The sequence below is a fragment of the Protopterus annectens genome, chromosome 17.part0 (assembly GCF_019279795.1).
Source record: "Protopterus annectens isolate FY-2018-M chromosome 17.part0, PAN1.0, whole genome shotgun sequence".
NCBI lineage: Eukaryota > Metazoa > Chordata > Ceratodontiformes > Protopteridae > Protopterus > Protopterus annectens.
In genome coordinates, this window is record NC_056751.1 from 331,004,487 (window position 1) to 331,024,879 (window position 20,393).

The 20,393-nt window shown below is 42.4% G+C and overlaps 1 protein-coding gene across 2 annotated transcripts in view; it reads right to left on the reverse strand.

Moving 5' to 3' along the window:
- The window catches only part of PPP1R32 (protein phosphatase 1 regulatory subunit 32), a 1,379,387-nt gene that overhangs the window by 1,201,236 nt on the left and 157,758 nt on the right, over positions 1–20,393 (reverse strand). For both annotated transcript variants that reach the window (XM_044059651.1, XM_044059652.1), the window contains exon 2: positions 6,344–6,464. In XM_044059651.1, coding sequence (XP_043915586.1) covers positions 6,344–6,449 — 106 coding nt within the window. In that variant the 5' untranslated portion in view covers positions 6,450–6,464. The remainder of the gene's footprint in view (positions 1–6,343; positions 6,465–20,393) is intronic.

The window sequence follows — 20,393 nt, forward strand, 5'->3', positions numbered from 1 at the left end:
ATTAGAGTTGCTCTGCTCAATTTGTCCTATCATGTTGGAGTTCCCTGGAATATGTGCTGTAATCAGAAAACATTGAGAAGAGACTGCCCACTGCCATACTCTTTGAACCTCTCGACACAGGGAGTAGGATTTGGTTCCGCCTTGTTTGTTGATTTACCACACTACTGACATATTGTCTGTCTGTATTACAATCGTTCCCGGTGGAAGAGAGTTCTGGAATGCCTGCAATGCCAGAAGCATGGCTCTCATCTTCAGGACATTGATGTGCAGGTGGTACTCATGTTCTTGCCATGTTCCTCAGATGGTCTTTCTCAGATAATGCCCCCCCACCCTATCTGGGAAGCATTCGTGGTCACTGTGGCTACTGGTTAAGGGAGAGTGAATGGCCTGCCCAGAGTTACCTGTGTGGATTAAAGCCACCAGCATAGGTCTTTCTTGCAGGAGTCTGTTATGAAGATCTTGTGGGATATGGGTAGCTTCTGCGTAGACCACTGAGTGAAGAGTAGCCACTGTAGGACTCTCATATGCAGACGTGCTAGAGGTACTAGAGTTACAGTAGCTGCCATGGTGCCTAAGACCTTTAGAACAAATTTTGCCTGTACTTTCTTTCTCAAGAGTAAGATGAACACTTGATGATGCAGTGTCTGTACCCTGTCATGAGGCAGTTTTGCTACCATGTTTTCTGTATTTAACTCTGCTTCTATGACTGTAATATGCTGTGATGGCAACAAGGCAGATTTTTCGAAATTTATGGTAATGCCCAGTTCCAAGCATAGATGAATGGTTGTGTCTCTTGCTTTGGTTAGTAAATGCTCTGTGGTGGTGGTCAGGAGCCAGTCGTCTAAGTATGGAAACACCTGGAATCCTAGACGCCTCAGGTGAGCCATGACTACTGCCATGCATTTGGTAAACACTCTGGGGGTTGTAGTGAGACCAAAGGGCAGAGCTCAGAATTGGTAATGACTGGCTCCCAGATGGAAGCGTAGATGCCTCCTGGATCACCTGTCCTAGTACGCATCCTGAAGATCGATTGAGCACATTCAATTGTCTTGTCCCAGAAAAGGGAGTATAGACTGCAGTGTCACCATCCAGAACTTTGATTTTTTTATGGACTTGTTTAGCCTGCTGAGATACAAGATGAGTCTCCAGTCCCCTGTTTTCTTTGCAACTAAATAGAATCTTGAGTAAGTTCCGGATCTGATTTGGTCTGTGGGGACTTCTTGGATGTCTCTTTTTATTAGCAACCTTTGTATCTCCAGGGTTGCTTGATCCCTTTGACAGGGTGGAATGTCTGGGACTGATCTTGTTTGTGGGGGTAGGATGGAGAAGGGTATGCTGTATCCCCTGGATATTATTGGCTGTATCCATTTGCCTTGAGTGATGTTTAGCCAGGGTTTTGGGTACAGTGATATTCTGCCCCCGACTGCTTCCAGAGGTGGACAGGCAGGCCTCCTTTCAGGAGTGGTGGAAAGGTCTGCCAGAGAACGTATCTCTGTCGCCCTGATTTTGCGGACCCCATCTGCCATGAGGTCGGCATCTTCCATTGTTATTTCCCCCTCTGCCCTTGGCGGAAGATTCACCACATGCATCTGGCGAAGCTCTTTGGGATTTATGGAACCACATTTTCCCACCCTTCTGGCCTTTGGGATAAGCCCTGGTAGGGAGGGAAAAACATTCTCCCATGGCAGACAGAGTTTTGCCTTCTTGTCTGCACCTGGTCAGAGTCTCTTTAACTTTTGGCCCGAACAAGGACGAGCCATCAAAAGGCCATTAGTGAAGGAAGACTTGAAGGACTCAGCAAACTCACAAAGGAGCATCCAGGAATGCCTCCTCAGAGTGATTCCTGTACAAGCTGCCCTACTTGCACCATCAGCTGCATAAGAAATGAGCCATATAGAGGAGTTGACTACTGAATTTAAGGTAGCAAGCTGGGAAGTCACCTTGTCAGGAACCCCTCCAGCTGTGGAACCTTGGAGGGTATCACCTAGCTCCTTTAGGAGATCCTTCTGAAATCTGTTAAAATGGGTCAAATAGTTCAGCGATCTGAGTGTAAAAGCCGCTGACAAGAACGTATGCTTCCCATACATGTCCATCGTTTGAGATTACTTATTCAGGGGATGAACAGATGAAGTCTCAGCTAACTCCTTTTTGGTGGCTGCTGCCACCACCATAGCATCTACTGGGACACCTTTGGTTAAGAAGTCTTTGTCCGACAGTGCAGTTATAAATTTGTTGGGCCTCCTCGGAACAGGTTACATGGATTCTGGAGAGCCCCATGCCTTTTGACTAACAACGTTGAGGAGCTGGTCAAAGGGTGGAGACACCCAAGAGGTGGAGGGTCGAGAATGAAATACCTCCAGGTATCTGAGTATAAGAGTCATCCAGCCACCTCTCTGCTTCAGGATCTCTAGGATGTCTGAGAAGGAGACATCCTCAGAGAGTGACCGTGGGGACCCTTCTGAATCAAAGTCTGTATCTGAAGTGACAGACTCCTCAGGGGAGTCTAGATGTTTCCTCTTACCTGTTCTCTTCTGAGGGATCCCCTCAGAGTGGTCCTCTGGGGAGGTTTCAGAAGAGAGTGACTCACCCAATGGGGCATCCTGAGGCATCGGTTCTCTACACCTGGGGGGGAGGGATGGTAGAGAGGCAGACACCGGCACTTTTGGGGAAAGAGTGCTTGGATACAAGAGTGGAGCCATCAGGGTGACAGCACACTCCTCATCACCTCAAAGGTGCCACAACCTGGGTCCAAGAGAGCCTCCAGCTCCAAAGAACCAGGAAACTCCTCCTGTACCAAGGAGGTGGGCCCCAAGGTCGATGTAGGTGCCAAACTTACCCACACCGATGCCCCGAGAGGCAGATTCAGATCCGACAAGGGTCTGATTTGACTCTCCTCCCCAGACCCAATGGGGGAAGCGTCGGCTCCCAGATCCTTCGACCAAAGATGGTACAGAAGAGGTCGGAGCAGAGGTCAGGAATGAAAACCCTGGGGTGAGTCTTGGACCCAACGGTTCCACTACAAACACATCCAAGCACTTCAGCTCCAAAACCACTTGGGTTGGAGGAGGAATACACATGGGGCAGTAGCAGTTGTCAGTTCCAATTCCTTTTGGGCTGGACTCGAAAGGATCTTGGCCAGAGCCGGAGTCCAAAGCAACCTCCTGACCACCAGCTCCATGCTGTCTTTAGACTCCTGGAGGATCAAGAGGATGGGTCGTGGATTTTACACTACCAGCCACCGACTGTAAAATAGGTGACTGAGGAACTGAGTAGACCGGTTCCAAGGTTGGGGACTGGCTCCTAGTCGGTTCCGACAAAACTGGTGGAACCGAAAGAGTAGTTTTTTTGGGCCCGAAAGCCTTCAGGTCCAAAGTTGTATCTTCAGGTAGCTTTTTAGCCAGCTCAGAAGCAGGAGCTGAAGAAGAAGCTCTTTTTGTTAACTTGCCAGAATTTGGGGATTCAGATGATTTGGAAGAGGTCTGGTTCCCTTCTAGTGCCTCAGCAAATGGAACTTTAAGCAATCTCCTGACTATAAGTTTATGTTTATGTTCCTGCAGGACCCTAGAACTAAAACCATGACAAATGGAACATGAGTCTTAAAGGTGTACAGCACCTAAACAATAGACACAACTAGTGTGTCCATCGGTTAAAGACATTTTCTGAGAACAGGAATCACACTTTGCAACAACTGGAAAGGCCACAGAAATACCTCACTAAAAGAATCACAGGCCTAAAGCAGATGCCCTACGCTGACCGCCTTAAAAAACTCCAGCTATACTCTGTCGCATATCGTCTACTCAGAGGCGATCTTTGCTTAACATACAAGGCCATGTCAAACCCAGAGCTATTGGACATGTTACACTTAAAGAAATCCCAATCCCTCAGAGCCACACGCTCCAGGGATCTAAACCTTGTCATCACAATAAACAAAACATGCTGGAGGGGTAGTTTCCTGACCCAGAGACTCCCCAGACTCTGGAATAGATTGCCCATACATGTCAAGCAGAGTGCCTCTTTGGTCCTCTTCAAAAGGAACCTTGACGATTGGATGGGAGAAAGGAAATTCACCCCGGGGATCACGTCAGTCGCCCTGCTAGACAGGGGTCCAGGGAAGTAAATAGTGTGGGAAGAAATAGCCAGGGAATTGTTATGGCTAGGCTTGTATAGGCCCTAGGGCCGATAGCCTAGTACCAACCTATGAACCTATGAACCTATGAAGCCTGACTACTTCACTTCTTTTCCTTCCTTGGACATAGTGATAAACAACAACAACAACAACAAACACTGCCCAGGAGACTAGATTAATGATGATAATAACAAGGCTACCAAGCTATCAAAAACTATTAAGCACACCACACTATAAAATGTAAAAATAAATCTGCTACTTTTTTTTTTTTTTTACAGTCACACAGGGAAGAGAAAAGAGGCTAAAGGAGAGGTCTCTAACTCAAATGATGATCTCCTCTAGCCAGAGGAGACATCTCTAACTTAAACAATGAAACCTCTTAGAAAGGGAAAGGAATTAGAAAAAGGGGGGCCCTCTAATTTAAACGGGCTAAAGAAGGAAAGTGAGAAAGATGAACCCTCTTACTTAAATGGGTTCGTTAATGATAAAATAAAGTTTTAGAGAATAGGATAGGCAGTTGTAGGCCAAAGGAAAGTGACAGCCAGATACAACAAAAATGCAACAAGCGAAAACTTAGGAATTCACCACAAGCTGAGACCTAAATACACTGTAATCTCCAAAAACAACAATATTTATAGAAAAAATGTAGAAATAACAGAATAATATTCAAAAAAGTATTTCACTTAGCCTGAACCTAGTGAGAAGCACCCGATCTAGATTAGTGGCAAACGAGATCTGGCTTATCTTCCCTAAGCATGATGGGATAGGGTATAGCCTCGAGTCAGTGGAAGCTCTCAAGCTTTAGTAATAGGCCGAGTCAGAACCGATGCTCAGTTCCGAACCCAACCAGCAAGAATGAAGGCAAAATAGGACAACATAACATCTGTATTTTCATTAGTGGGGAAACTGTTGAGATCATGCAATCAACATTGTGGTTAAGAGCTCTGCCTCAGAGCTTCAGGGTCTGAGGTTTAATCCTGATCTCTGGTCACTTTGTGTGGTGTTAGCATGATCTTCCTGTGTCTGCATGAGTTTTCTCTGGAGACTTTGGTTTCCTCACAACTCCAATGTTTCTGGACTAAATAGACTCTGACCCTAAATAAGGTTTTCTAAGAGTCTGCTACCTTTCAGACTAGCATCAAATACCGTGACACCCATCCATTAATCCAAACCCATTTTAAAAACATCTAAGGTGTCCTTCCTCCTTAGTCTCAAAGGTAGAGAATTCCACCTGCTATAAAGAAGGATGAATTTACTCTGTTTACCTCAACAAAACTGTTGTAGTTTCTAGTTTTTTTGAGTGCATACTAAATGAGACCCCAATGGGAGCACCAAGAACATTATATTTACTGTTATAAATTAAAATTAAGCTTATCCTACTCAGTCTATAATTGACAGTAAGCAAGAAGAGTTTTCTTACTCTATCTATGCGCCTTAAGGGATTGACTTTATAAATGCACCATTCAATAAGGGAATGGTTGGGAATACAGACAGAAGCTCCACATTAAGTTACTGGTCAGATACTGTTTTATAAATAGGTAATACTTCATATACTGGTAATAGTCCTAAACATATAGCATTTTCCATCTACTTCTAACTGGTGAGCAGCAAAGGAGAAACTCTTGTCAATAGTAACAGCCAAGTATCTTATGTTTTCAATGCTGTCTAAGATGGTATCATTAAAAAAATAAGGACAGTAAAGATTTTTAGCACCAAAGTGCATGACTTTAGAATTCTTAGCTTTGAACTCTATACACCATGCTCTCAACCAGCTGACTAACCTGTCCAGTAGATTTTGTATACTGGCCTGATCAATTATATTGGTGATGGCTACGCCAATTTTCATCTCATCTGCAAATTTACTAATTCAAATTCCTTCTAAAAGAGATGATCCAGACTGGACTGGACATGAATGCAATAAATAAAATAGGCCCTAAGATGGACGCCTGCAGAACTCCTGGTCTCTAAAAACATGATGGCTGATTAGCGCTCTAAAATGTCCATATAGAGGTAATTTACTGTTGCTGCTGTGGGCCAAGTCATGGCTGAAAAGGGTTCATGATGACCGGTTCACTTACCCAGTTAACAAATAACTTTTTTTCATGAACAACAGTATTGGTTATCTTTTTTAGAGCCCTCTTTCTATGTTCCAAATTCCTAAAATGTGTAGGATAAATCCTCTTCAGAAATGATTTCAAAAGGTAAAATCCATCTTACTGTAGGAAGTAGTGTAGGTGGTGGCGTAGAACTTCATCGGGTTAGCATCACCTCCTAAGCTTGCCTTGACATAGGGACTGGCGCTGCCTGTCTGTATTCGAGCCATTCTGATGTCAGTCAACTGCCAATAAATAAAGTTCAAAATCAGTAAGGTACACAAAGTAACAAACTCATCAGAAAAAAAAGAGAATTTTGCTATTGTTATACTTTTATGAAAAATTATGTAATAATAATGCTATCTGAAAGATAGCCATCAGCCATAGCATATTTGATCTGACAGACCAATGAATTAATCAGGTTTGATCAAGCAGGGTTAGCGGACTTTTTTCACATAATATGATCATACTCATGAAAGCAAATTAACACTGTCTTTGTCTTTATGCAGCACTGATTATCTTATTTACTATAAACTTCATAACATATGTGCATTTTATTCCTAAATACCTGTGACACTTTCATAAGTACCTACCTTCATTAAATATATCAGGCAGTATTCAGTTCCAAAAAAGCTTTACTTGTTCTTAAATATGAGTACTTTTAGACATGTAAAGCTGATGTGCTACAGTTTTCAAAATCATAATTCAGCAAGAATATTACTACACAAAAATGTTTTAAGTGCGAGGATTCTGAAACAACTCATGAGCAAAAGAGTAAATCACACAAATCCTCATGTGGAAGAAGATTTCTCAACCCACACCCCTGACTAACTATAATGTATTCTATGTCAGTAGCACCTTAGGGTATGTTATAGTTCCTTAGGGGAGTTGTTTCAGAGTTTGCACAGTTTGGCCAGCTTCTCACTAAAACAGTAATTTAATTGAACTGAAATGCCTCGATCCTTGGCACAGAGGGACGGAGCTCTAACAGCAACCCAGGCAACTAGGGTTTGATTAGTAGCCCCAACACCTGAGCAGTCAGACAGGGAGGGGAAGGGGTAAAGGGGCATGGCCCGTTCTCTTCTCCTGTGAGGAGCGATGTGAGCAGTTGAGGGCACAGTGGATGGTGCAGTTTCCTTGAGATAGACTTCAGAAACCACCACTCATGATTCAGGAGGAGAAGTAAAGCTGCCTGAAAGGAAATACCACCTTAGGCAAGTGAGGGGACACCCTTTTCTGCATCTCACTGCAAAATCTTCCTTGAGCTTTTCTGGGTGGGTGCAGGGGATAGGTCCACTTACAGAAACAATATAAATCATCCCTGATGGCTGCCTAAATGAAAGCCATTCTCAGCTAGCTCTTACCCCACTGCTGGGGTATAAACAGGTCAATAGATCACAAAAGAGTGTGATGGTCAGCATCCAGCAGAGGTAAACAGGGAAAACATTAATTGAACTTGGATTTGGCAATTCACTGTGCTCTTTACAGAAAGCTAACATTGCCTAAATGCACTACATACAAAGAAATGTACAAATATTGCTCATTATTGCAATATATTATGTATTGCATCTCCATACTCACCTGCTTTTCATTTTGACCTACTTATAAAGGGATTTTCATACAAACCATAGCTTTATGCCACCCCTGCTTTAGTTGCACCAAGCAAGAATAAAGCAAGATCTCTGCAAAAGCTAGAGTACATCCATTTCATGTGTATAAAATGTTTTTCATTACCCTATTTTACTTTCCTTCCACTAAATGACATCCCATTCTAACTATTTCTGCTGGTCTGCACTATCACCATTGGCCCATTTCAATTATAGTAAGTGTATTACATGAATCAGGTCAACACATTATTTCTAAAATAAAATGCAATAGTTTTAAACTGATTCTGTAGCTTTCTCACATATGCAAAGACAAGGTATCCATATATGTCACTAGCATTTAGGTTTGGAATTAGATCTGGGCTGTCAGAGGGAGGGTGATACAGACATGATAGCAAGTGAATATCTGAATCTACTGTCCCTATTGGGGGGGTGCAGTTTCTTATTGCTGAGACAGTGCCACCTGGGCAGACGCTGAGCAAACAGCAGTACACAGGCATACTGAAGGAAACAGATATACAGATGCAGTTGTGACTTTGAATAATTAACTCCTAGGGGAACATAAGCAGAAAAGCCACTTGAGTTCCTGAAAAGCACCTCAGAATTATACAAGGCCTGTCTTTTCTTAGTACATCATCCCAAGCCTATGCCTGTACCAAGTAGAGACTGCCAGTGCCCACTGTTTGTGCTACATCCAAATGATCTAAACCAGACAACAGGTAATGAATCAGTAGGTGGCTGTGGGAGAGGGATATATAAAACTTGAAATGGTTACACTAATTTCAGAATTATACCAGTTTAGTAGAATGATAATGAATCTTTGGTTTGACAGATTAGGAATATTTTGCCACAGTATTAGCCAATGTTGAAGCAGCAGTTTCACTTGGTGGTATCTTTTATGATTGTTAACACAGTTTGCCTGAATTATACATAATTTGGCAGTTTGTGAATAATTGCTGGCAAATGGTTCCAGTTTGCAGGAATTAGTTTGATGAAACTCTTATCCAATAGCTTGGATGAAGGGAGGACATCGAATGGCTAGGGCGTCATCATTTTAAGAACTTATTAAGTATGGAAATGTTCTTAATGTTAGTTTATTTTTGAGATTAGGACAATGATTGTTATATAATAGCTTGTGAGTAAATGTTACGATCAGTAATACTGATCTAATCATAAAAGTTGGCCAGCTAGCTTTGGTCTAGGTTGCATTAGGGATGTTCAAGCCTGGGTGAGAGACTAACAAATCTGCATATATTGTTGATTTGTTGATTGTAGTTTAGATGGTGTGTGTGTGTGTGTGTGTGTGTGTGTGTGTGTGTGTGTGTGTGTGTGTGTGTGTGTGTGTGTGTGTGTGTGTGTGTGTGTGTGTGTGTGTGTGTGTGTGTGTGTGTGTGTGTGTGTGTGTGTGTGTGTGTGTGTGTGTCTGTGTGTTTTGGGATAAGTGAAGAGTTATTATGGGGTTCATAGGTTGGTACTAGGCTATCGGCCCTAGGGCCTATACAAGCGTAGCCATAACAATTCCCTGGATATTTCTTCCCACAATATTTACTTCCCTGGACCCCTGTCTAGCAGGGCGACTGACGTGATCCCTGGAGTGAATTTCCTATCTCCCATCCAGTCGTCAAGGTTCCTTTGAAGAGGGCCAAGAAGGCGCTCTGCTTGACATGTATGGGAAGTCTATTCCAGAGTATGGGGAGTCTCTGGGTCAGGAACCTATCCCTCCAGCATGTTTTGTTCATTGTGATGACAAGTTTTAGATGCCTGGAGTGTGTGGCTCTGAGGGATTGGGGATTTCTTTAAGTGGAGCATGTCCAACAGTTCAGGGTTTGACATGGCCTTGTATGTTAAGCAGAGATTGCCTCTGAGTAGACGATATGCCACAGAGTATAGCTGGAGTTTTTTAAGGCAGTCAGTGTAGGGCATCTGCTTTAGGCCTGTGATTCTTTTAGTGAGGTATTTCTGCGGCCTTTCCAGCTGTTGCAGATGTCTTGTGAGGTACATACCAAATGGGGTGTTGTACTCTATAATAGGTCTAATGAGGGATGAGTACAGTAGGACAATGACCTCCTTTTTTCTGGATGAAAAGCCCTTAGTGATGAAGTGTGCCACATAGAAGTATTTCCTGACTGTTGTGGCGATGTGGTTATCGAAGATGAGACCGCTGTCCACCTGTGTCCCTAAGTCTCTCATCACACTTTCGGTGTTTAGTGTACTGCCACCTATGTGGTAATTCATGGGTACATGTTTTTTCCCAAAGGGGATAACTTTACATTTCTTGGCATTAGACTTGAGTCCATGGCTCTGGCACCAAGCATCTGTTTCTGTAAGGCCCTTTTGTAGAACATCCACATCATTTGGGGATTCAGTAATGGCTCCCAGTTTGTAGTCATCTGCAAACTATGTTAGCCAGAGTCCCTTAGTGTTGGCCTGTACTTTAGAGAAGTAGATGCCAAACAAGAGCGATCCCAGGACTGAAGCCTGAGGTACTCCACTTGTCACTTGTCTGGAGCTGGATTTGGAGTCGGCTACTTTTACAGTCTGGATACTGTCAGTAAGCCAGTTGGCAACCTATCGAGTGACATAGGGATTTATGCCCAGATTAGTAAGTTTATCTATGATTCCAGAGTGGGGGATGGTGTCGAAGGCCTTGGCGAGGTCCAGATAGGCTGTGTGGACTGCCTTACCCTCGTCCACAGCTCTGGAGACTGATTCAAAGAAATCAATCAGGTTCAGGAGACAAGATTGGCCCTTCACGAACCCAAACTGGATGGGGTCCAGTGTTTGAAGATTGTCAATGTCTTTGTTTATAAGTTCCATGATAATGCGTTACATGCCCTTGCAGATCAGGCTCGTTAGACTGATGGGACAGTAGTTCCTGAGATCCAAGGTGTATCCTCCCTTGTGGAGTGGGATAACTGTAGCTGTGCGCCACTCAGTGGGCACGAAGCCTGAGGTGAGGCTATGATTAAATATGACACTTAGGTGAGGTGCTAGTTCATTTTGTAGTTCATGTAGTACACAGCCAGGGATGTCATCTGGTCCCATGGATGCTGTATTCTTAGCTTTGGAGAGTGCAGTTTCTACCTGTGTGGCCGTGGTTACCAGAATTTGGCAATCTTTTGGTATTGAGATGGGCCCTTTAGAGGGTGAGAGGGGGGATGAAGTTGGCACTAAATCGATCTGCCAGGATATTGGCAATATCCTTGGGATCAGTATATTTAATGCCATTCTGTTATAGCTCAGAGCATATCTGAGCATTGCCATTTAGATTCTTGGCATAAAATTTGACCTATTAGTAACAGTCTGCATTTAATTGCTGGAACCTGTGTTTTGAGAGACTGCCTTCCAGACTATCTGCAAATATACAGAGCTGAGTATATTTTTTTGGTTTTAGAGTTTGTACTGTTAGTTGTTGCTTAGATCTCTGTTGAAACTGTCCCCCTCCCCATTTTCTACTGTGTCTTCAGTTGGTTTAACTGGTTTTATAGATTGTGTGTTATCTAACTCAAGGATCACTTGCATAAAATTTGACCTGTTAGTAACAGCCTGCATTTAATTGCTGGAACCTGTGTTCTGAGAGACTGCCTTCCAGACTATCTGCAAATATACAGAGCTGAGTATATATATTTTTTTTGGTTATAGAATTTGTTAATTGTTGCTTAGATCTCCGTTGAAACTGTTTTGTCCCATCCACCCTCCCTATTTTTGGTTTGTAGTTTAAATTTGGTGGCTTTTCCAGTTGCCCGCTCCAATGTAGATTTGATCTGGGACACTCCCCAGTCCCATCTCTTTACCACATTCTTCCTAATAAACTCTTTCTGCACTTGCTTTTAGTCCTTTTTAATTTAATTGCATTTTTTAAACTGTGTTTGGTTTAATATTGCTACATACTCAAGTGTGCTAGCTTGCACTGCATGTGAATTGTTTTTACTACTTTTCTGTAAAAAAAAAAATGTAAGCCTGTTTCCTACCTTTCCTGTAACTAGTGTTCCAGATACAGATTTGCTGTATTCAGGACTGTATGTAAGCTTCTGAGCCCCCCCCCCCCCCAAGCCTTTCAGTGTTGGAGGGAAGCCTTCTAGCTTATCAGTGGGAGTGGTAAGCACTAGGTAACCTCTCTACCACATAAGGTGTGGTTCTGGCGCAGAAATTGTAGTTATTGGCTGTTAGGGCAATCTCTACCATCTCTCTCAACTTTCTGATTTGAAAGCCTGCATTTGCACTTGTTTCTCTCCTGTAACTCGTCTAGTGCAGATACAGATTCTTAGTTTTAGCACTTAAATTTGCTTATTCATGCTCAGCACTTGTTCAGAACTTGTAAGCACTAAATAAGCTACTAATTACTATAGCACTCAGTCTTCATCATTACCTAGAGGAAAACAGTTTTTGTACCTACTCTTCTCACTTGCTTAGAGAAAAACAGCTCTTGTACTCACTTTCCTCACTTATCTAGAGGAAAGTAGTTTTTTATTCAGGCATGTCCAAGGGTCAGCTCCCAGTGTTCTCTCCTGTCTCTCTGATGAATCTGGGCATCTTGAGGCAATGCAGAAATTGCCTCATGTACACAGACAACCCTCTCCTCCTACCACCCAAAACTACAACCTGTGAGAGATGCACTTATCTAGCCAAACTGGAGGTAAAGCTCTCTCCAACCAAGACTGAACTTGACAGTCATGAGGAGAAGGTAAACATTTGCACCACACCACACTCATCACATAGTCTCACTAAATCTACACCATCAAAATCCACACATAGTAAGACAAAAATATTTGCGGAGGCTCTCAGTAATAATCTGTCTAAGCAACACAGACCTCCAAAGCAGAAATGCAAGCAACCTCCATCCCCCAACACAACCCAAATGACACATAGCCCACAGACTCAGTGTGCCACTCAACCACAGCCAATAAGGCGAAAAAACGTACCCAACACACTAGTCATAGGTGACTCTATAGTCAAGCACACTGATGTCCCACTCACCAGGCTAAACAAGGAGAAGGTTACTGTCAGCTGCCTGTCGGGTGCCAGGATCCTCCACATAACCCACGCACTCAGGTCATTCCACAACAAGTACAAATATGACTCTGTCATTGTCCATGTTGGTGTGAATGACCTGAGACATACCTCCCTGGACTACATGAAAAGAGACATGGAAGAGCTCTCAGATCTTGTAGCCCTGAGTAGCATTCTGCCATCGCCCCGAATGATACAGCAGTACAAGGACAAAATGATTGACTTCAACAATTGGCTAAGCTTCTGGTGTCATTCTAAGGGGATCCAGTATCTGTCTGCTTGGGATGACATGGTCAACAGACCACGATGCTTTGCCACAGATGGCCTGCACCTGTCGCCCCTGGGATTCCGGATACTGGCTAAGGCTCTTGCTGCCAATATAGTGCCTTTTTTTAGGCAAGGTTCAAATAACAAATTCACCCCCGTAACAGGAACAGACAAGCAAAAACTGAGGGTAATGCTACTCAATGTTAGAAGTCTAAATCTCAAAATGCACTCACTCGAGGCACTCCTTAAAATGGAGAACATCGATATCTGTGCAGTGACTGAGACCTGGTTCATGGCTCCAGAGAGCACCCCTGCACTACCAGGCTATAACTCATACCACACGTTTCGACCATGTAACCTGGACCGAAACACCAAAGACGGAGGTGTGTCCATATTCATTAAGGATATCCACACCTCCAGACTAGTTGCTCAGCATAATGCATCCGAGGTTATCCAAGTGCAACTAACTCTGGGCAAAACTGCAATCCAAATTGTAGCTTGCTACAGATCCCCCACCATGCCCCAGATTCCCACTCCTCTTTTCTTGATGCAAAGCCATGGAACGTATCATCATGGAAATCATAAACAAAGACATTGATAACCTCCAAACTCTGGATCCAACCCAGTTCGGGTTTGTGAAAGGCAGATCATGCCTCCTGAACCTGATCGACTTCTTTGAGGCAGTCACCAAAGCCGTAGATGAGGGTAAAGTGGTTCACACAGCCTATCTTGACCTCACCAAGGCTTTCAACACCATCCCCCATTCTGGAATTATAGCTAAACTCACTAAACTAGGTATAAATCCCTACGTCACAAGATGGATTGCCAACTGGCTTACTGACAGAATCCACACTGTAAAAGTTGCAGACTCCAAATCTGACCTCAAAGCAGTGACAAGTGGAGTACCACAGGGTTCCATCCTGGGACCTCTCCTGTTTGGTATCTACTTCTCTGAAGTACAGGCTAACACAGAAGGCCTCTGACTAATGAAGTTCACAGATGACTGCAAACTAGGAGCCATAGTCAAGTCCCCAAATGATGTCGACATCCTACAGAAAGGCCTCGCTGAGACAGATGCCTGTTGTCAGAGCCATGGCCTCAAGCTCAGTGCCAAAAAGTGTATTGTCATCCCCTTTGGTTAAAACTCTGTACCCATGAACTACCACATAGGCAGCAATCTACTTAACTATGAATGTGTAATAAGAGACCTTGGGACCTAGGTGGGCAGTAGTCTCTCCTTTGATAGTCACATCACCATAGTAGTCAGGAAGTCCTTCTATGTGGCACACCTCATCATAAAAGGGTTCTCATCCATGAAAAAAGAGGTCATTGTTCCCCTCTACTCGACACTCATTAGACCCATTATAGAGTACAACGCCCCTTTTGGAATGTACCTGACAAGACATCTGCAGCAGCTGGAAAGGCCACAGAAGTACCTCACAAAGAGGATTACTGGCCTCAAACAAATGCCCTACACTGACCACCTCAAAAAACTCCAGCTTTACTCCGTAGCATATCACCTACTCTGAGGTGATCTCTGCCTAACATATAAAGCTATGTCAAAACCCAGAGCTGTTGGACATGCTACACCTAAAGAAATCCCAATCCCTCCAGGCTACACGCTCTAGGGACCTAAACCTTGTCACCACAATAAACAGGACATGTTGGAGGGATAGATTCCTGTCCCAGAGACTTCCCATACTCTGGAACAGGCTACCCATCTATGTCAAGTAAAGTTCTTCATTAGCACTCTTCAAGAAAAATGTTGATGAGTGGATGGGAAATAGGAAATACACCCCGGGGATCACTTCTGTGTCTCTGCTTGACAGTGGCACAGGAAAATAACTTTCTTGGGTGGCATAAGCCAGGGAACCTTGTTGGCTAGGCTTACATAGGCCCTTGGGCTGATAGCCTAGATCCTACCTATGAACCTATGACATAACTATAGAATACCTTGTGCTTGTCTTTGGAATCTTTGGCAATTTTATTTTCATAACTAGCTTTGGAGGATTTTATGAGGGATCTCAGCTTCTTACTGAGGCTGCTAAGGGAGTTTTTTGCATCCTGGGATTTTCCTCTTTTCTGCAACAGTTTCTTTCTTCTGTTGTATAGTTTGTTTATGGCAGGGAACCACCATATCGGCTTCCTTTTTTTGGAGGAGAGTGTCTTGGTTCTATTTGCGATGGCACGTTTCATGCACAGTGCCTTAGTGTAGGATTCAGCAGTCGAACTTTCAGTTCCCGTCTGCATGGGTGTCATGAAGTTTGTCGCTTCTGACTTGAGTAGCATGAAGTTGGCTTTAGAGAAGTTTTTTACAGAGGTTTCCTTACTGGGGGTGGGGTGGGGGTGGGATGTGGATGTCAAGGGTGATTTGCTTATGGTCAGACCTGACCAATGAGGGGGTGACCACTGGTGTGGAGCATCTATCTCCCATGTTGGTAATGACCAGGTCTAGGATATTGGAGCCCCTGGTGGGACAATGGATTAGTTGATCCAGGGCACTGGAATTTATGAATTCCAAGAACCGTTGGGAAAAGGTGTTGGTACCTGAGTAGTTTTCCCTGTTAATGGCAGGGTAGTTGAAATCACCCAATATTAGGGTGTTTGGTTGTATCTTAATATTTTTCAGTATGTTTAGAAAGGTGTAGTGAGAATCTTGGGGCATGGTGGGGGATCTGTCGCAAGCTACAATTTGGATTGCAGTCTTACCTAGTGTTAGTTGCACCTGGAGAATTTCAGATGCATTGTGTTGAGCAACTAGCCTGGAGGTGTGAATATCCTTGGTGAATATGGACACTCCTCCACCTTTAGTGTTTCGGACTTGGTTTGGTGGCCAAAAAGTGTGTTAAGAGTTGTAGCCTGGTATTGCAGGGGTGCTCTCTGGATGTAGTGTAGTGGGATATAAGCACATTTTTTTGCAAGTCACTTCTGGCCTGAAGGGTAAGATGGTTAGAGACTGAATATGACTGTGAATTGACTTTGGATGTGATTTGTTCAGTATGTGATTTAAAGGTTAGAGTAGGATATTGTTGCATTACATAGAGCCATGATTCAGCTTAGTTTTCAGTGTGTCCTGAGGCAGTTTTGAAGAGGTTAATGTTTAGATGTGTTTTTTTCTGAGCTAGTCACAAAGCTTGGTGAAATCATTTCATGTGGTATATTGCACACTGGACGCAGTCTTACCAGAGTTGTTAAGTATTTACTTGTCAGTGTAAGGGGTTATATTTAAATGAAAATATGGAGGTTATTGCGTTGTTAATGAAGACTGAGAAAATAATTAGAAGTCAAGAAGTTGTGTGCTGGTCATTTTGGGGGAAGACGATTCATGTTTATTATTGTCAAAGTATGCCATGTCTTTGATTACTTTCCACGATTGCTTGGGGATGTGGGAGAGTATGGTGTGTTTGTTATGAAGGTAGGTAGGTTAAGCTTCCTTGCTAGCTAGCTTGCTTTTCTATTTTAGCTCATAAAATGTATGCTGATGTTCAGGGTTGTTTGTTCTTTTCAATATTTTCTGTATCTGATTTCTACTCTTTAGTATGTCTTTTACTGATGTGATGATCATATTGTCATTGTTCACATACTCTTATTTTAGTTATGGGGAAATATTTGTCTATTATGGACTTAACAATTGAGATGAAGTAGTGGAGAGCAGTGGTTATACTGTGTGAGTTGTACAAAGACAGTTTGCTCTAGGTGAAATAAGAAGTTGTCCTCTTTAGTTTTAGTACAAAAGAAGAGGGTTTAGGTTTGTCATTGTAGGGAGTTGATGGCTTATTAAGCTAGGGAGAGACTGGATGGATTTTATACGCTATGGAATATCTGTCGTGAAAAGGTCAAGCAAGGTATTATGTCCAGAAGAGGAGTTCTGGTCTTTTGGAGTTGATAACTAATTGGGTAATGTTATTTTGGGCTAAAAGCTGTTGATTTTTAGTTGTTTTGGTCTAAGCATATCTATGTTGAAGTATTCAGTGATGACTTTTATGTTGTTGTATACATTTAGTATGCTTAGTGCTTCCTTGAAGATATTTATGAATGCTGGAGGGGGAATAAATATAGATGCTAAGCACAGCTTAATATGACTGTTTATTAAGATAGTGGTTGAGAACTAACTGGGATTGTTTTTGAGTGATATGAGGCTTTGGCTTATCAGAGAGGGCAAAAGCGCTGCATCACTTTTAATGAGCAACACTGTTCCTCTGGGATTTCAGGATCTGGACGATTGTTGAGGCATATGGTATATGTACTGTTGAGCATTAAGGAGAGGCAAATATTTTTAAACCCATATTACTGTTATTGCTAGCATGCCAGGGTGGTGTACTACTGCCCAGGTTTTAAGTAGGTCTACTTTTTAGTGCTTTGGGCATTTAATGTAGCTTTTCAAAAATGTTTGAGATTTATTTGGTTGGTGGAGATATGACAGCTTGTTATTGTGAAGTGTGCTTGAGGGATGTAGCAGTGTTCTCTTTTGGTGGTGGCAGGGTCTGGATTAAACAGAATACCCCAGATGATGTATAGTTTGTGCAGAGTTAGGTAAAGGAGGCTGGAATTCTTTCTGATCCATTTTTGATGGTAATGGTATACTTTTTAAATGAATTTACCCCTTCTATGAAACTGTTGACTGGTTAGGGGTAGACCCATTTAAATTATATTTTAAGCAACTTGGGGGTGAATTGTTATTGGGTGGAGGGGCAGAGTATAGATTGTTGAGTCTGACAGTATGTTTTGCAGTTTTAATAAATAAGTGATCTATAGTGAGAAGAAAGACTTTTAGAAAAATTAGAGTAATGATTGGTTTCTGCAAAGTTTCTATAATGAACTTTTGGAGGGTGTCAGATAGCTGTATATTTTCAGGTGTTTTAGTGTTTATCATTTATTATTTGATAAGGGCCTTTGTCAAGATGTCCGAAGTAATCCCTTAATGGGATGCTTTGTCAGAAAAAGAAGACGTGGGAATGGTTATTTAGGGTGATTTGTCAGAGGGTGGAGCTATAACAAGGGCAACTATTATGGGACAATAGTATGCATATCAGTTGGATTGTCTATACGGAAGTAAAGTAAAATGTAGTTCTGTTAGGCTGACTATGGAACAGTAAAGTAAAATATATTTCTTTTTCATTGTGGGAAAGAAAAAGGCAGCGCAGTGGAGCAATGGTTAATGTTGTCGCCTCACAGCAAGAGGTTCTCCAGTTCGATTCTCGGCTGGGTGTGCCTTCTGTGTGGAATCTGCAAGTCCTCCCTGCATTCGCGTCGGCTTCCTCCAGGTACTCTGGTTTCTTCCCACATGCCAAAGACATGCATCTGGAGCATTTCTCCCCAGGCTTCCGCTGAAAATAGGCTCTGTCCTCGTCAGGCTTTCCTGGTCAACAAATGTTAAATAAATAAATAAAAGTAACATACAGTTCTTTTAGAATAACAGATTATGGAATGTTTTCTGAGTGGTGGTGGTGGTAAGGATGTTGGAGGCTGTTGCTTGTCAGTTGGAAATGATTATCTATAATTTTGTTTGGCTGGTTTACTTTATGGGGATATGATGGCCTTAACCGGAATGTTACATAGTGGAATACTGTACGTGGGATATTAAGTAGAGTTTTATATATTTTATCGGTTGTTTTATTATTTGGGAAAGGGTTTGCCTTAACTGACAGGAAGTAAGAGGAGTTTTATTTAACAGACAGGAAGTAGGAGGAGCGAGAACACTATAGTGACTTACTGGAATAAGGAGTAAAGGTGTATGGTTTCAAAGCTGGGAATGGTTATCGAATTTGCGGGGAAATTTGGTTAATCTAAAAAATAAATGTAAGAGAGGTGGTTGGGAATGGAGGCAGGGTGAGTAATGAGACAAAGCCTTATGTAGCAAGGCTAAGCAGAGTTTGAATTCCCCAGGAATTCTGTTTCCAAGAAAAAAATATCAGTGGATATCAACTAAGGAATGTATAGTTCAGGTAACACTGACTAACTTGTGTAAGAAGTAGTCAGGAGTAATGGAGAGGATGATTAGGAAATTGAGTGGAGCTCCTGTGTATCTTTTATCTCATGCTTCCAGATTAAAGGTGGGGAGGTATAATGAGATATGAAAAGCAAGGGAACTTTCCTTAGACACTGTGGTCAAAGTCGGTTACCTCTATTTCACACTGCCTAAGAAAGATAAAATGTATGCTAGACTGCATTGTATTTACTTTGAGGGAGACTGAATGTTCTAAACTTCAGTGCTTTTACCCTGAGAGAAATGATTCCCTCAATAATAAGATGGGGCAACCACTGTTCAGTAGAGCGTAAGAGTACATGAATAGGGCAAACAGTAGGAGCAGCAATGTTTAGGTATCAGATGCTGCAGCTGTTTGTTGGCACAGGGCAGTAAACAGTGCCCTTGTACAGTAAGCTGAGGTGACTTCAGAAAGCAACATCTGTGAGAGTTAAAGTCTTGACCATCCGTGTTATTTACCCAAGTGATGCAGGAACTGCAAGGACGTGACATTGTACATCTTCTCACTCCACAAGCTGGGCAGCTATGGGGAAAACATAGGAGCGAAGAAAAACCATATGTATCACCCCTAATAGCTATCAAATGATGGCCCCTCTTAGTCAACCCACACTCCAGTAATGGGAAACAAATGAGCCAGGTGACCAGGAGGGGGCTAATGGTCAACAGGTAATGGAGGCAAAACGTTTCTCAAATAGCTAAATAGGAATACTGCCCATGATAATGTAAGAATACAAAAGTTTTGGTAAGAGTGAAGTGCAAGTGAACATGAGTCTATAATCATTTATTAATTGGTTAATGAACTTGTCCAAGGATCCTTTTTAGCCATGACCCAGGCCATATCGGTAAATACAATCTATTAAAACATATGATACAGAGAAAAATAGCAATAAAAAGTAATAAAAACTGTACAGAAAATTAAACAAATAAAATAGGCACACACTGTGACTTAAAACAGTAACACTGAGTATAAATTCTATACTGTCAGTGAAATGCAACAATACAAAGTAGAAGTTGCACAGAAAATTAAACATAAAATTGACAATGATATAATACAGTAAAACAATGACATTAGATGTCATACACAAGAAATTTCAACAGTACAATAAGTCTTATGTGATGAAGAAAAATGTAAATGACACAGTTGTGTTATGACTAAAATGCTTTAATTTGCACTTTGTGGGCCTAACAGCAGAGTGACCATGTGTATTGAACTGGAGTGTTTTACTACTACAGCTGTCAAGAGCAGCTGGTATACTATAACAGGTTAGGGGAAAGCAGAGTGTGAGTGTAATATGGATTCGCTACTG